Source organism: Bos indicus x Bos taurus, chromosome 15 (assembly GCF_003369695.1).
Source record: "Bos indicus x Bos taurus breed Angus x Brahman F1 hybrid chromosome 15, Bos_hybrid_MaternalHap_v2.0, whole genome shotgun sequence".
NCBI classification, from domain to species: Eukaryota; Metazoa; Chordata; class Mammalia; order Artiodactyla; family Bovidae; genus Bos; species Bos indicus x Bos taurus.
This window is the reverse complement of record NC_040090.1, coordinates 28,127,185-28,144,923: the sequence shown is the minus strand read 5'-3', so window position 1 is coordinate 28,144,923 and position 17,739 is coordinate 28,127,185. Positions and strand designations below refer to the sequence as shown.

Here is a 17,739-nt window from a genome sequence, read left to right as displayed (position 1 = left end):
TGGGAAGAATTTAGCATAATCCATGGTACTCATTCCTGCTTGTTACTGTTATTCAAGCAGTTAAAATACTGTGTTGTCATTACCTTAGTTATTATTGCACTGTTTAGATGGCAAGTGACTAGTGAGTTGTTTATAAGAGAAACTTACCTTGGTTTTCTCTAGGGGCTAAGTTGGAAATTTCTGTGGTTAGGGAAAACTGATCCATCACTCCATCATTGATACTGCTATTAGTATTAGAAAAGAATATAAGTATATGCTTTTTGTCCAACTCTTGCCATGAGTAAATAATGATTTTCATTTTTCTCAGTTTTGAACTTGGTTTCTTTGTAACTGTGCTCTTCTCTGTTGTCAGTGCCACCTGTAGACAGCTACTAAATACTTGGGGAAAACCTCGTTAAGTGATGATTTTCAGGAAAGGTTATTAATTTTTTTAACCTGTGGACCTAATTCCTAGTATTGGCTGCTAACTTCTGGTTATATGAAAATGTTAAAATTGGCCTGAAGTAAAAAAAATTATCTTTGCGTATGTGTGGACCGTTTTGGTGAAAGTTAACAGCGGACTTTTTTATCGTTCCTTCAGTAGTGGTTTGCTATTCCTACACAAGTACCACGTCAACCCCAACCTCTACCCCTGTTCCAAGTGGCAGCATAGCAACGGTTAAGTCTCCAAGACCTGCCAGTCCTGCCTCCAATGTAGTTGTCTTGCCAAGTGGAAGTACTGTTTATGTCAAAAGTAAGTGATATTCTCAGTGTTATCAGGGCCATCTTGGCTAAAAGCTGCAGCATAGGCTCCGATTAGATCTGCCTTCCTGATTAATTCATTGGCCCACTGGCTATAAGCAGTGGTTAATTTTTGAATATTGTAAAGAATTCCTTTCTTGTAATTGTAGTCTTTGTAGTGTTTTTAAAAATTATGCAATATATCATCTAATTGTTAAATTTCAGTGAAGCATTCTAGAGCATCTTTCTTTCATATTTCTAGTTGACTGTAATTTTTTGAGGTTTATTTGCAGTTGTTAACCCTTTGATTCTACCCTGTGAAGCACTTTGATGTCCAGTTCATTTTTTGCTTTCAATGTCTGTTATGTCAGTATTGATTTGCTTTTAGTGTTAACTCGAGATCATTACTATTTGACTTTCATTTTTCTCAATGTAGTTATAAACTTAATTTCTTTGTAACTTTTAGAGGTGGACTTTGCAGTTTTAGACAGAAATAATTTTATGTCATGTCAGTCTTGGTTAGAGTCTAAAACTTAAAGGTATAAGGAGTTATGTTTTATCACCAATTCCATGAGTCATGCTGAGTGCTTTTGTAAATGTCTGCTTTATAAAGATTTCCTATGTATATTGCAAAATTTTGTTTTTCATTTGATTTTTTTCTTAAGTACAAGACAATTGAGGCTTTAGTACGTAAAGAAAAATTTTAAACTTTGGGAGTATTATACCTGATTTCTGTGAATTTAGCCAAAATGGTTTTTTAAAATAACTGTAGAGGTCTATTTTTTAATTGTTTTTTAAATGTTGGAAGTGAATCCCAAACATGAAGAAAGTATTTCACATAATATATAGCTTGAAGTAACTGAAAGTTTATTGCTTTATTCTCAGAAATCACACAGGCAACATTAGTTTGAGATATAATCATTCATTCTCCTAACTTCATATGTGCAAGGCACTGTACCAGGGAAACAAACCAGTAAGACTGAGTTGTTGCCCTCTGAGAGTCCCTTCATAACAGGAGATGTGCAGACTGACTGCCACATTGCCATGGGATAAGTGATACCAAAAAGAATGTATGAAGTGCTTTCCAAGCTCAGAGGCGACATGGATTAGCATTGCTTGGAGTAAGGGAAGGCTTCACTGAGGAAATAGCTTACAGGATGATGATTGCTGGATGATGAAGAGGTCATTGATGATACTTGGTGTTCCCCAAAGAACAAGAGTATATAGAGATTCCACATGGATAGAGAATGTGATAAGTTGGCTTTGGGGAATGGTGAGCATGTTAATTTGCAAGGATTATAGGGTGGGTGGAATAGGGTACTGTGTTCTTAGAAGGATATGGGACCTTGAATGAGACAGTAATGATTTTTGTGGCTTATCTTGTAGGGAGGTAAAACTAAAAGATTTGAGGCAGGGCACTGGCATGATTAGATGTGAGATTTTTATAACTTGTAGTAGGTTGAAAGGTAGAACGGAAGTGGAGAAATTAGAATCATGTACACCTTTTAGGAGGTTGTTGCTGAAACACAGGCAGGAGATAAGGAGGCCTGACATGGCTGTAGGGTTAAAGTCGGGAAGACTCAGAGATAGCTCCCCTAAGGGAGGATTGATAGAACTGTCTGATTGGGCATGAGGCAAAGGGAGAGGTCAAGGATGACTGATGACACGATGATTTTAAAATGAAGTATAAATACAAGGTTAGATCACTATAAAATTGAACGATGTTGTTATTGCCTTACAGGTGTTAGCTGTTCAGATGAAGATGAAAAACCCAGAAAACGAAGGCGAACAAACTCTTCTAGCTCCTCCCCTGTTGTCCTTAAGGAAGTTCCAAAGGCTGTCGTTCCGGTCTCGAAGACGATCACTGTGCCTGTGAGTGGCAGTCCTAAGATGAGCAACATCATGCAGAGCATTGCCAACTCCCTGCCACCCCACATGTCTCCTGTGAAAATAACCTTCACCAAACCATCAACACAGACGACAAACTCAACAACACAGAAGGTATGTGGTAGAGGGAATCTCTGTCTGCCAGGTGCTGCTTTAATCTCTTTCAGTCAATGTGATTCAGATTTAACAAACATGCACTGAGTACTTACTATGTGCTTGGCATTATGGTGGGAATGTTCACATCTCTTTCTTTAATTCTACATATAAAGCTTTGGGTTAGATATTATTATTTTACTTTTTGTTTATGTTTTTGTAGATGAGGCTCAGAGATGCCACATGACTTGCCCTATATGATATAGCTAGCAGATCTTCTAAGACTTCCATTTATTTCACTTTTATGGTTCTATTTGGAAAAAAAAATATAGAGGATTCTTTCAGCCTCTATTTGGATAACTTTACCTTTAGGAACTCAGTATTTATGCTGCCAGAGTAATGAAGTTGTCAGACAGAGTTAGGTGTTTCATAGAAGAAAGGAAGGATATGATTAAGTGAATAATTGTTATCATCTTATTTTTTAATCCTTGAAAGCTATCATTAATTCATTTCTAAACTCTTCTCTCAGTATGTTCAAGTCATCAGTATTTGGTCAGTTTTGTTATTAGAACCCTCTACTTCCGACACTAATCTGGAAACTGATGGTGCCCTAGGCTTGTTACACACTGCTGTGTCTAAGATCTCCCTTCACTGTCATTCTGATCTTCCCCTTTCTTGGTTCATTTACAAATTTGCTGAAGTATATCCTCCAGTAGCTTCTTGGTGTATGGGTGGGGTGGAAAGTAGAGTTGTTCAGACCTTTTGTGTGTGCGTGTGTGTGTGTGCACGTGCGCACGCATGTGCATATACTCAAGTCGTGTCCGACTCTTTGCAACCCTGTGGACTGTAGCCTTCCAGGCCACTCTGTCCATGGGATTGTCCAGGCAAACATACTGGAGTGGGTTCCTCCTCCAGAAGATCTTCCTGACCCAGGGATCGAACCCATGTCTTCCACATCTCCTGCATTGCAGGTGGATTCTTTACCACTGCGCCACTTGGGAAGTCTTTGAGACCCTACATGGTAGACTGAAAATTTCTTTATATTCTATCCTCCTACTGTCTTGATGTCAATTTAGCAGGTAAGTATTCTAGGTGGGAGATCGTTTTCCTTGAGAATTAAAAGATGCTGCTTCACTGGCTGTTGGCTTACAGTGTTGCTTTTGAGAAGTCCAGTAATGCCATTATTATTCCAGACCCTCATTTTCTCTTGGAGAGCTCTTAGTAACTGTCAGAGTTCTGAAACTTCAAGGTAATTTTCCGTGGTTGGGGTCTTTATTGATAAAATAAATTGAGTTGTGGACTCAAGTGGCCCCTGTTATTCTAGTCACTCATATCCTTCAATTCTGGAAAATTTCTTGAATTATTTCTTTGATTTTTCTCTGTCTTTTTTTGGATCACCTCTTATTCTGGATATTGAATGCCTAGATTGATCCTGTAATTTCAATCTTTCTCATCCCCAATTTCCATTTGTTTGCTTTTCCTACTGTAGTAAAGTAGTTAAAAGCTTGGATTTTAGAAGTAGACTTCCTGAATTTTGAATCCCATTTTTTGCTACTTACTAGTTATGTGACTTTAGGAAAACTAAACTCTTGATGTAAGTTTTTCTGTGGTAAAATAGTGAGAATAATATATCTATTTTATAGGGTTTTAAGTGTAAACAAATGAAATAATAAATGTAAATGTGTAGGATAGAGCCTGGCACATAGTAAATGCTCTGTAAGTATTATTTTCTTTATTTTTTAACTTTATCCTTCATTACTTGTCTGGAATTTTTCATTTTGGTTTTTCTGTTTAAAATGTCTAGTAACTTTCTTGCTCTCTGAAAATTCCTTTTTTTTTTTTTTAATAGTATCTTGCTCTTTCATGGTCACTATGTTCTTTTCTAATGATACGATAATTAAAAAATTTTTTTTCTTTGATATTTTCTCTCTTGTAAATTTCTTTTACTTATTTGTTTTAATCTCTGTCTTTAAGTTTCCTTAAACGTTGGCCACATCTATATATGGAAATGGGGACTAAAAAGCTGATGAAAGCTTTGTGAGTTGGATGGGACATAACTGGCTGGTGACTTTCATTGTGGGTTGACTTAGCTGGGCTGTTCTGTTGATAAACACTCAGTACCACTTTACCTCCACCAGTTGTCATTCTCATTAAGGCTTTTTCTGGACGGATTCTTTAGAGAAGAATCTTCTAGTCTTCACCTACAGTAGTAAGCCTGTCTGCCAATATTTTGGGAATGAAGGGAGGGAGAGGGCTGGATAGTCTAATCATTCAGTACATAAACTTTACTAAACCCCTCTGTTTTCACCATAGCACTTACTCTCCTCAGCCTTGTATCATCAAATTCCCTTGGATTCAATCTCTCCCTCAAGAGAATAAGTTTTTAGTCTTCCTTTAGGATAGGGGAGGATAGCTGGGGATCTTAATGCTGCTTGAACAGGTTTTCAACTGATTTCCATTTGTTTAATCCCTCTCTTACCCCCACTTCAGAAGCATCTGGTACTCTCAAGTTTCTGAGTCTTTCTGGGATTCTCTGAAAGCTGTCTTAATTTTTTGTTTCTCTGCTTGCTGGTCTTAGATGTTCAGTTTTTTGAGTATGCTCGATTGGTTATTACTTCTGTTTTCCACTTTTCAAAAACGTGGTAGCTGTTGTCTCCTTTCTATTTTAACCTTTTGGGTTTATGTGCCCCTTCTGAAAAATCCCTTCATACTGTTTTAGAGGGATTTGGGGGAAGGAGTAGAGGTGAATTCTTGTTTTCAGTAGTTTGCTTTCCTACTTTTAAGTCTTTAGATCCATGATAACTTTCATTTAAAGAAGTTTCTTGGAAAGATGTCAAAATTTTAATTTTCTTGATAAACTAGAAATGATAATGAATTGATTGGTGGAATATAATTTTGTCTTCAGTCTTAGGATGAGGCATCATAGTTTAGTATTAAAAATCAGGTAAGGATTTTTATAGTCAAAGAGGCCTGGGTTAGAACCCCAGGTCTTGCAGTATGACTTGAGATAAATTAACCTTTCTAAATCTGTTTATCCATCTGTGAGATGAGGATAATACCTATTTTATAAGGTTATTGTGAGGATTAAATGAGACTGGGTATTTTATTTTTAATATTTATTTTTATTTATTTGGCTGCATAGAGTCTTAGTTGTGGCACATGGGAACTAGTTCCCTGACACTCAGGGATCGAACCCAGCCCCCCTGTATCGGGAGCACAGAGTCTTAGCCACTGGACCACCGGGGAATTCCCGAGATTGGGTATTTTAAAGTACACAAAATGTATGTACTCAAAAAATGTTAGGTCTCTTCCCTTGCTGGTGTTTTAATGGAAAGCAGTGTTACCTAACACTAACTTGCTAATCTTTTTTGGTAGACTTATATAAAAATATTTTACTGGAAGAGATAAACCTATAAGTCAAGTCAGTGAACTTTAAAAAAAAATTTATTTATACTATTGGGAATGAACTGTTCCAAATAATGAATTTATTTCACTAAGCCTCCCCCTTAATATATAGAAATTGACTATTTTTGCTGACTTCTTAAATGTTACACTGAACATAATTTTTGTATTTGTATTTGATGGCTCCAGGGTAATCTTTCTGAATATCAATTTTTATACATTTTAATTATTGTTTTCTGGGCTAGCTGGATATTAGGTGTCTTTAGCCTGCTATACTCCAAGAATATTTAAATCTACTTCTGTAAATTTGTACTACCTTCTTTGCTGGATCCATTTTATCAGTAATTCTCTTCTCATCTCCCTCTTCTCTTCTGCTCTTTTGATATTTGAGAAATAATGTAGCAAAGTTATACCTAAAAGAGCACCCACCTCTAGTCTATGTCCTTTTATTTCCTTATTCTGTCTTATTTTACTTTTATTCATTATACTTATAACTAGTTGACATTATGTTACTTATTTGTTTATTTTCTATTTCTCCCATACAGTATAAGTTACTGAAGGTAGAGACTTGGTCTTATTCATTACTATTTCCTAGTGTTTAGAACAGCGCTTGACATGCAGTAGGTGTTAACTAATATTTGTTGAATGAATAAGTATATATGGTTCTAGTAGTTGCTCTCAATCTCTCTTGAGCCTCAGTTTCCTTTAAAAACAAAGATAATAATAGTGCTTACTACTTAATTGAGATGATTCGTGGAAAGTACTTAACATAGTACATATGATGAATACTCAGTAAATGTCACCTGACATTTAAATTAACTTTCCAGTCTTCTTAGTAAACCTGTGTAGAAATTCTTATAATAGATGGGGGCTCACCTATAAGTGAAATTGGTGAACTTTTTAATTTTAATTTTTCCTTTTCTTCTGAATTGTCAATTGAAAATGGATAGTTGAGGTTGTCAGACTTGTAATGCTCATAAGAGGACATATTTATCTCCAAAGTCATGCATGAGTCATCCCATAATATTCCAGGCTTAGAACCTTAGATTTGTCCTACTGTGTTGAATAAACATGTAAAACAAATTAAATTGGCTTTTCTGGTGGCTCAGTGGTAAAGAATCCGCCTGCCAGTACAGAAGACATGGGTTCAATTCCTGCTCCCAGAAGATCCCACATGCCATTTACCAACTAAGCCCCTTTACTGCAACTACTGAACCTGTGCTCTAGAGCCCGGGAGCCATAACTACTGAGTCCATGTGCCACACCTGCTGAAGCCTGCATGCCCTGGAGCCTGTGTTCCAAAGAGAAGCCATTGCAATGAGAAGCCCACGCACTGCAACTAGAATAGCCCCCACTTGCCATACCTTGAGAAAGCCTGTGCAGCAATGAAGACCTAGCACAGCCAAAAAAAAAATAAAATTAAGACCTATTCATTCCACAAATATTTGCTAAGTATCTAGTATTTATTTTGTTTTAGGTGCAAAACTATACTCTTCATGTGTATTCAGTGCCATTAATTTTGTTATTTCTTGGAGAAGCTGAATGTGGGTAGGACTAATAGATACACTGGATTTTTGGTATGTTTTTTGTTTTCCTTTTGCTGGATAATTGGATTTTTTTGAAATCTCTGTAAAGCTGTTACCATTATTCTATTCACCTTGGATTTCTCACAAATCCTATGGAAGTCAACTTAGGAATTACTTTACATTAAGTATAATTATTTATGAATTTGTGGACTTGATTCAAACTCAAATAGGTCATGTATTTTCAGGGTAGACAAATTTCCACCTGTGTTAATGTGGTGCCTTCATTTTAAGTATAACATTGGTACAACACTTATATAAACAAAGCAACAGAATATAGCTTTATGCTTTCACATGCTTGATTGATATTTTTCATTTTATCCTTAGGGTGCAAGTCCCAGCACTCTTAAGGAGTTTTTGTGAGTGCTAGAAGGTCAGTAATTTGAATTATGGCCTGAATAAACACTGTTTGGTTCTCTTGGTTTCAAAATCCCTTTGTTTTCCTTATTGTAACACGTAACTGAAGTACAAGTAAATTTTCTTCAAGGTGGATCTCTAATTTTGGATAACCCCTTTTCAAATCAGAAATTAGCTTGCAGACTGAAATCTCAAAGTATATTTTATCGTTTATACCTATAATCTAAAACATGCTTTCAAAGATTCTATATTTATTTTGCTGAAATGTTATTGTCTCAATATTAGAAGTCTACATGTATACTCTAGTTCTAAAATTAAAAATATTTGACCCAAGTGTGAATGCTTCCCTTTCCCTACCCATGACAGATATTGCCTGTTAAGTGTGGCAACTTTCCTGCCAAGCCTTGGCTAATTCTCATCTGTGCCACAGAGTCCCTTTAAAAACTGTGCTCTAGGAAGGTACTACTATTAGTTCAGAATTGGCAAATATGAAACCTGCCATTACTATTACTACTATTAATTGGCTTGGCTAGTTGATAGTAACTGTGAGCTCTTTGGATTCTCAGGAGTATCAGAATTTGGGAAAAAGATATATAAAATTTTTTAATGAAACAAAAATAGAGTACATTAAAATAAATTTCCACATTAATTTGATATATTAAAAATTTAATTTTCAGGTTGATTTGATCTATAACAGCTTTACTGATATCCTTCTAACATTTATTAAGTAGTAGTAATAAGATACTATTAAGTACCATTTGTAAACTGCCAAATATTGACCACCTGCTATGTGCCTAGCACTATGTTAGATGCTTCACATCATTATCTCACTTAAGCCTTATAATGGTTTGTAAGGTAAGTATTATTATCCCTATTTTATAGATGAAAATTGGAACATAGAGATTTTCACATATCCGGGGCCCTACCATTAGTTAGTAGCAGAGATTCTCTACTCAGAGTTCTCAGGTTCATTTGACTCTTAACTTCGGGTCTTTTCACCATATTGGTCTACTTCTCAGTTTATATGAAGGCTAATGATTGTGTTTGTAGTAGTGCTATGTAGAGGTTTGCTGATTGAGTCTATGTAGAAGTACACTGGTCAGCTCTATAGAGGTTTTTGCTGGTCAAGACTCATATGTCTCTTGACTCCTCAAATAATCAACAAACTTCTTAAAGTAATGGACACTACTTAGAATTCTCTAACACTGGAATATATAATAATAATGATATGACGTCAAAGCTTCTTTGAGATGTCAGTACTGAGTACAGACAGACATCAGTAAGTTTGACTTACTGATTTAATTTCAGACATTCTTTAGGACTGATACAAAAATTAAAAAAAAGAATTTCTCTCTTAAATTCTTTGGGTTTTTCAAAACAATTTTCTGTCCTAGGTAGGTAAAAAGTAATTCTGGTTAAAGAGGAAAAATTCACTTAGTATCATTTGGGGTATCACTAAACTACCATTATTCTTGCCCAGAATAAAGCTGATACTACAGATTTATAAATGGTTTTGTGTTCTCAACTGTAAAATGGGGATAATAATAGTAATCTCTGTGGTAAAATTGTTAGGAGATTTCAGTAAACCAGTGTGTATTAGCTCTAGGAGCTAATCTTGATTCTCTTCTTTTCCTCAACTCTGCCATTTCCATACATCAGCAAGTCCTGTTGACTCTTTGTCTTAAAGTAATCTGAATCTGATCACTTCTCTTTGACTACTAACGCCCTAGTCCGAGCAGCCTCTCCCATTTCTTGCCTAGTCTACTGCAGTGACTTCTTTACTAGTCTCACTGCTTCCACTCTTAACTCTCATCACCTAGCAACTAGAATGATATTTTAAACTATAAATCAGGTTTTGCTATTTCTTTACTTAAAATCTTCCCATGGCTTCCCATTATACTTAGTATAAAATTTAGATTCTTTACTCTGGTTTGCAAATTTGATCTGGCCTCTGCTTACTTTTGTAACCCTTCCTTGCCTTGTATGCTTTTGCTGCACTGGCTCTCTTTTCTGTTTTTAAATACATCAGACTAATTCCTACCTTTGATCTTTTGCGCCGTCCTGTTCCCTCTTTCTGAAATGCTTTCTCCTCTGTCACCTACATTTTTCAAGTCCTAGTGGTTAACCTTGAAGTCTCTATCCTGCCTCTTTTTCCCTCCATTTTCTGTGTCTGTGAGCAAATCAAGTTGGTTTTCCTTTAAATATATTCAGAATTTGTTCACTTTTTGTCAGTTTTACTACAGACATTTTGGTCACCATCTTCTCTGCTTGGTTTTCAGGAGTCTCCTAATTTGTCTTCCTGTTTCTCCTGTCTCTGCCTGGCTGTACTTTTCACCTAGCAAATTGAGTAGTGCTTTGTAAAAAGTACTTTATTTTTTTGAACAGATTTGGATTTATAGGAAAATTGAAAAAATAGTACAGAGAGTTCTCATATACTCTGCACTCAGTTTCCCTTGTTCTTACATTTTGTGTTAATATGGTACATTTGCTCCAATTAATAAACCAGTATTGATACATTAATATTAATAAAGCCCATGGTTTATTCAGATTTCTCTAGTTTTTACCTATTGTCTTTTTCTGTTCCAGGATACCACATTACATTTTCTTGTTATGTCTTCTTAGACTCCTCTTGGTTGTGAAAGTTTTTCATACTTTCCTTGTGTTTGAGGACCTTGACAGTTTTGTGGACTAGTCAGATATTTTGTAGTATTCCCCACTTCTTTAATTTATCTCGTGTTTTTCTTATGATTAGATTATGGTTACGGGTTTTTAGAAGGAAGACCACAGAGATAAAATGCCATTTTCATCATATCGTATATCAAGGGTATACATATCAACATGGTCTTACATCATCTAGTCCCCCATTACTTTACTAAGCCTGTCTGCTACTACTCTCTGTCTTATAAATTCCAATCCAATTTATTAGGTCCTTGAGGTTTCTTGAACATACCAAGCTTGTTTCTCCCTCAGGAGCTTATTATTCGCTGTTCCCTGTTCCATTGGATGCTCTCCTCTAGGTAGCAGTGTGATTCAACCCCTACTTGGAGTTTCTGCTTATTTATCACCTTGTCAGAGAGATCTTCATTGAACATTTTATAAAAAACTGTATACCACCCCCTTTTTCTTTTGTTTTCTGCCCTGCTTTATTGTGTCTTCCATTTATCTCAACATGACATATATTTTTCTACTCGTTTACTATTTTTCTCCCCTTACTGGACTGTAGTTTAATGGAAATTAGAAATTTTTCTGTTTTGTTCATTCCACTAGCCTCAGCCTCTAGAACCATGCCTGGCACATAGTAGATGCTCAACAAATATTTATAAATGAATGACTATCCAAATTATTTTCTAGAAAAATTATACCAGTTTATACTTCCTGAGCATATTGAAATGCTGCATCTGTACAGCATTGAATGTTGTCTTTTAAAATGTTTGGTTAGTAAAAGTTGTTTCTTTTAAATAAATATTGATGATCACTAGTAAAGGAAAGCTTTCATATATTTTTAGTTGTAAATTTCTTTTTCTTGAATTGCTTCATTGTGTTTCATAAGCTATTTTTAAATTGTATAAACTGTGAGTCTGGATACATTAGTAGTGTGATAGGTACATGAAAATAACTTATTTTACCTTCCTTAGGTTATTATAGTGACCACATCACCAAGTTCAACCTTCGTGCCCAACATTCTCTCCAAATCCCATAACTATGCAGCAGTCACTAAGCTTGTACCAACATCAGTCATTGCTTCCACAACTCAGAAGCCACCAGTGGTTATAACTGCTTCACAGTCCTCTCTGGTCAGTAGTAGCAGCAGTGGCAGCAGCAGTTCTACACCATCACCTATTCCTAATACAGTTGCAGTAACAGCTGTGGTTTCTTCCACACCATCTGTGGTCATGTCAACAGTAGCACAAGGTAAGTGGTAATTCATCACGAAATTCTGTCCCTGTAGTGTATGGAATTTTTTTTTCATAATATTTTAATTTTATTGGAGTATAATTGATTTACAATGTGTTAGTTTCAGGTGTACAGCAAAGTGATTCAGTTATACATAGATTCATTCTTCTTTAGTTTCTTTTCTCTTATAGATTATCACAGAATATTGAATAGAGTTCCCTGTGCTATATATATAGTAGGTCCTTGTTGATTATCTGTTTTATATATAGTAGTGTTCATACCAAGCTTCTGATTTAATCCCCGCCCCCCAACAACACACGCACATTTCCCTTTTGTGAAATTGTTATTTGAGAAAAGAAGGGTATTTCTCTTGTTGTTCAGTCACCCAGTTGTGTCCGACTCTTTGCGACCCCATGGACTGCAGCATGTCAGCGTTCCCTGTCCTTCATCATCTCCCAGAGTTTGCTCAAACTCATGTCCGTTGAGTCGGTGTTGCTATCCAATCATCTTGTCCTCTGTCGTTCCTTTCTCTTCCCGTCTTCAATCTTTCCCAGCATCAGGGTCTTTTCCAGTGAGTTGGCTCTTTGCATCAGGTGGCACAAATATTGGAGCTTCAGCTTCAGCATCAGTCTTTCCACCGAATATTCAGGGTTGATTTTCTTTAGGATTGACTGGTTTGACTGACTGGTATTTCTCTTCGTTATTATTGAAATACCTTTAGGCAAATGAATATTCCATGCTTCCATTTTTCATTCTTAATTTTCTCCAGGTATCTTCTGAATCTTTTGGGAACCTGTGACTTTGACTTCCCTATTTTCTCCTTTGTTTCTTAGCATCCTGTATATCTTTGAGCCCTAAGTCGTCATAGGAGAGCTGGACAGGACATCTCAGAGATTTCTCCTAAATTCAGTGGATTTCAGTAGAGCATGAGAGATACAAAAGGAAACTATCCAAATGTAGATACTCCAAGGAAAGTGTATGATTATTTTGAGTTTTTGTTTGAGATACTTAATTTAGATATAAGGGCTAAGAAATTAAGGCATTTTCTTAGAAAAAGGTAAATGTTAGCAGAAGTGGTAATATATAAACTGCAGTTGTGATCTGAGTGCAGGGCTTCTTCAGTAGCTTCTTTGTAGGTACCTGGGGCACTATGGCATTCAGCGTCTGCTTCTTTTGGGGACTAAAGACAAACTGTTTTAGAGCTGATGTATCTGTTTCTGGTTATTCTTCTAGGGGCAGCTGGTGGTGGAGGGGGAAGAGTCTTAGTAACAATAAGACCTGGTGGAGGACGCCATGTTAATATGTGTAGTTGTTCAGGCGCTAAGTCGTATCTGACTCTTTGTGACCGCATGGACTGCAGCACACCAGGCTTCCCTGTCCTTCACTATCTCCTGGAGTTTGCTCAAGCTCATGTCCATTGACTCAGTGATGCTGTCCAGCCATCTTATCCTCTATTACCTGCTTCTGTTGCCCTCAGTCTTTCCCAACATTAGGGTCTTTTCCAATGAGTTGGCTCTTTGAATCACATGGACAAGGATTGGAGCTTCAACTTTAGCATCAGTCCTTCCCATGAATATTCAGGGTTGATATCCTTTAGGATTGACTGTTTTGATCTTGCAGTCCAAGGGACTCTCAGGAGTCTTCTCCAGCACCACAATTAGAAAGCATCAATTCTTTAGCACTCAGCCTTCTTTATGGTCCAGCTCTCACATCCATACGTGACTACTGAAAAAAATCATAGCTTTGACTATGTGGACTTTTGTCAGCAAAGTGATGTTTCTGCTTTTTAATGCACTGTCTAGGCTTGTCATAGCTTTTCTTCCAAGGAGCAAGCATGTTTTAATTTCATAGCTGCAGTCACCGTCCGCAGTGATTTTGGAGCCCAGAAAAATAATCTGTCACTGTTTCCACTGTTTCCCCATCTATTTGCTATGAAGTGATGGGATCAAATGCCATGATCTTAGTTTTTTGAATGTTGAGTTTTAAGCCAGCGTTTTCACTTTCCTCTTTCACCATCATTAAGAGGCTCTTTAGTTCCTCTTTGCTTTCTGCCATTTAAGTGATATCATCTGACTGGCTCTAAAAGCAGAGTTTAGGGGAATTGTGTATGGTTGGCTCATGTGTATGGAGAGGAACTACATATTTGGAATATAAGAAGTCCTAAATTCTACCAATTAGAATGTTTATACTGAATTGGTCATCTACGAAATAGGATAACTGAAATTTTCTTTTTTATTATGGAAAATTGCAAGCACATAAGCAGATAGAATAGTAAAATGAATACCCATGTGCCCATTACCCAGCTTCAGTGATGAGCAACACATGGTCAGTCTTGTTTCATCTATACCTGCTTTTTTCCTCTACATATTCCTGACCCAGAATATTTTGAAGCAAATCCTAAATATCATAATTTTGGTTATAAATACTTCAGTATGTATCACAACATGATTCTTCCCTTTTATCCCCTCTAGTTTTCATATAGTATTTATCAGACTATAAGTCATAAATAACCTTTTTTATCTTATCTCTTAAATTCATCTGACTCTTGTTCTTCCTTAACAGAAGAATGGACTATTATTTATTACTCAGATTGATCACTATTATTTTTCTACTTTTTATTGTTTCTCAGATAAATCCTGTTGCCATTGTCTTTTCTCTTACTTTGGTGAGAGAAATTTCTTTTGTCTCATTCTTCTAATGATGTTTTATAGACTTGATGAATTACCTTACCAAATATTGTGACAGTCTTCTGCTTTTATTTTCCTCCTTGATTGCACTTCAACCTAAGTAACATGGTACTTCCTATTTTGTTGTATACACTAATACTCCTGTTCTCTTTACTATATTTGTCTTTTTAGTCTGGCCCTGAACCCAATTCCCATTTTCCATTTCTGTTTCATGAAATCCTCTTGTTATGAAATTCCTCAACCCTGTCAATTCAAATGTGCTCCTGTATAAAAGGATGTAGAGAACATAGATTGGTTAGGTTCCTCATGTGCACAGTTTACCTCAGTTAATACAAGAGTTCATTAATGCAGTGTAAAGGTTAAAGTTTTCAGATAGTTTAAAAATACTTTCACTTGAATAACACTTTATATTCATTAAGTTTTAAAACGTTGGCACTTGAAAGGGGCTCCAGAGATAATCTAGTTCAGTAAAACTAAGCAATATAGCAGACACATGTCACTAAAATCCTAGCAGTCAGGGAGGGATGGAGGTGAGCAAGGTGGAAGAATAATGTGTAAATAAGATGAGTAAGCCCTTGAGCTGATTCTAACTGCATCTTTCTTTTGTCTTCTCTCAAAATATTCCTCATTCTGTGGTTTTACCTGATCCGTTAAACAACCCTTAGAGAATTATAGTGCAGGGTAAACTCAACATACAGGAAAACTGAGTTGGAGTGTCTTAAGATTTCTTCTTCATTTTTATTATTCTCCAGAAACATTTTACATACAAATGTGATATTTAAATTTTTTTTCTGTAATGCAATATAAATGTCATAATAGGGCTGTGGGGGAGGAAGGTGTGAAATAGCCTGTTTGATAATTAGATTTTTATAATTAGGTTATTAATTTATCAGTTTCTCTTCATTACAGATAATAGTCCTCTTGTGTTGTTGATGAATTGTAAAATTACTGATGAAAAATCTGGGAGAGGGAATAATTTTTCTCAAACTCATAACATCTGTAGTGAAAATTGTTGGTATTTGCTTCCTGTGCATGCTTGCTAATACTAGCATTGCACTGAAAATTTTCTTAAATACTCTTATCATGAGGATTTTTTGCTATGGATATATTAAATAGTATGCCCACTTGTACCTTTTCACATGATTATTTAATGACCCAGTTCTCAAGAAACAACTGATATTTACTTTATTGGAAATGAGATACAGAAGAGCTGCTTTACCATGCTAAATAATAAAAGGTGAATGTTTCAGTATGAATTATTTTGTCTAACGCCATTTTTAAATTGACTCATTAAAACCTGAAAAGCAATATTTAAAAAACTGTATTCAAAACTTAGTTTGCAAAAAACAAAACCAAACTTAGTTTGCTTTTGTTCTTTTATTCACATTGAGAATCTATATTTTCCAAGAGAAAAACCTATTGAGAGATGAGTGAGAATGTGCTGGTTGATGTTTCTTTTGTTTTGACTCTTCACCAAGGGAAAATGAATTAGTTTTTTGAGTGTTGGAGCAATGATGCCTCTCTTGCAAAGTTTGAGGACTAGATATCAGATATGTAAAATACTACATACATTATATCTGACCCTAGGTGTTGGATAATCATTGTTTCTTTGATTTACCTAGTTTTAAATTATTATCTACTATAATAACCAGAAGTAGTTTTAATTATGCTTTAATTTTAAATGTTCTTTTCCTTACTTTTCTATAGGTGTATCTACGTCAGCAATCAAAATGGCATCAACCAGACTTCCTTCTCCCAAAAGCTTAGTGGGTGCCCCAACTCAGATTCTTGCACAGTTTCCTAAACAGCATCAGCAGTCTCCTAAGCAGCAGTTACATCAAGTGCAGCAACAGACACAGCAACAGGTGGCCCAGCCTTCTCCAGTATCTCATCAGCAGCAGCCTCAGCAGTCTCCTTTGCCACCGGGTATCAAGCCTACCATTCAAATCAAACAGGAATCAGGTAAATGGAAAAATGTTTATAGGAGATGGTAATTCTTCCCCAGTCACCAGTTCTCTGAAAATTGTAATAATATATATGGATTTACTTCCACATATAGGCTCCTTAAGCACAAGAGTTTTAATTCCAAAGTATATTCTGAGGCCCTCATGTTGGGGATATTTATATAGAGGAAACTGATGCTTGGGAATAGAGAAGAATGAAAAAGCAGTTTGCACAGGAGGAACAGGTTTTCTTCAGTGAACTTTCAGGAGAGATAAAAGGAAGCAGAGGAAACAAACCCAGATTTTAGAACTATACTCTGGAGCCTACTGGGGTTATGAGAAGTGAGCAGTAGAAAAATTAGTCTGGGGAGTCTTGTGTTAGAGGTCATATTGTGAATTTGGCATGAGTTGCTAGGTGCTAGGCAGAGGTACTAAGATTAAAAGACACTGTGTACAGTGAAGAAATGTGGCGTAACAGTTTATTGAAATCCTCTCTAGCACAGGGTGCTAGCACATTGGGCACTCAAGGGTAGGAGACAATAACGTAAGTTACTGAATCATAAAGGTATTGACTAGAAAGGCAGATAGGATAGAGTCTTAGATTTAAGGAGATTAAATGCCTCATAACATACTTAATATCTTTAAGAAAAGAAAATTGATTTTTTTTTTTCCTCCATGGAATCTGTATTTTATTTCAGAGTAGAACAGGACTTTGGGAGATCCTGATATTTTCAATTTTTTGTTTACTTTCTTGATAGGAACATTTTATTATTTTTTTAAGATGTAATTGATATAACATTGTATTAGCTTTATATGTAGCATAATGATTTGATGATATATATATATATATATATATATATATAACAAAATGATTACTCCAATAAGCATCATCACCACACATAGTTGCAGGGTTTTTTCTTGTGATGAGAACTTTTAAGATTTACTCCCAGCGACTTGCAGTATACAGTGCAGTACTGTTAACTATAGTCATCATGCTGTACATTACATCCCCAGCACTTATGTGTCTTTTAACTGTAAGTTTGTACCTTTTGACTGGAACTTTGTACCATTTGGTCACTGCCTCACAGCTAGTATGAGGTATGGATAGTACAATGGATCAGTAGTCATAGGGAAATTGATCTCTTGTTTTCTTTTTGCCTGCAGTCTCTGTCA

The 17,739-nt window shown here is 35.9% G+C and overlaps 1 protein-coding gene across 12 annotated transcripts in view; it reads left to right on the top strand.

Moving 5' to 3' along the window:
* The window catches only part of EMSY (EMSY, BRCA2 interacting transcriptional repressor), an 80,805-nt gene that overhangs the window by 14,810 nt on the left and 48,256 nt on the right, over positions 1-17,739 (top strand). For 8 of the 12 annotated variants that reach the window (XM_027562846.1, XM_027562841.1, XM_027562838.1 and 5 more), the window contains 4 exons: positions 581-733; positions 2,462-2,721; positions 11,678-11,954; positions 16,331-16,585. In XM_027562846.1, coding sequence (XP_027418647.1) covers positions 581-733; positions 2,462-2,721; positions 11,678-11,954; positions 16,331-16,585 — 945 coding nt within the window. The remainder of the gene's footprint in view (positions 1-580; positions 734-2,461; positions 2,722-11,677; positions 11,955-16,330; positions 16,586-17,739) is intronic. The other 4 variants (XM_027562839.1, XM_027562836.1, XM_027562845.1 and 1 more) reach the window with 2 other exon arrangements.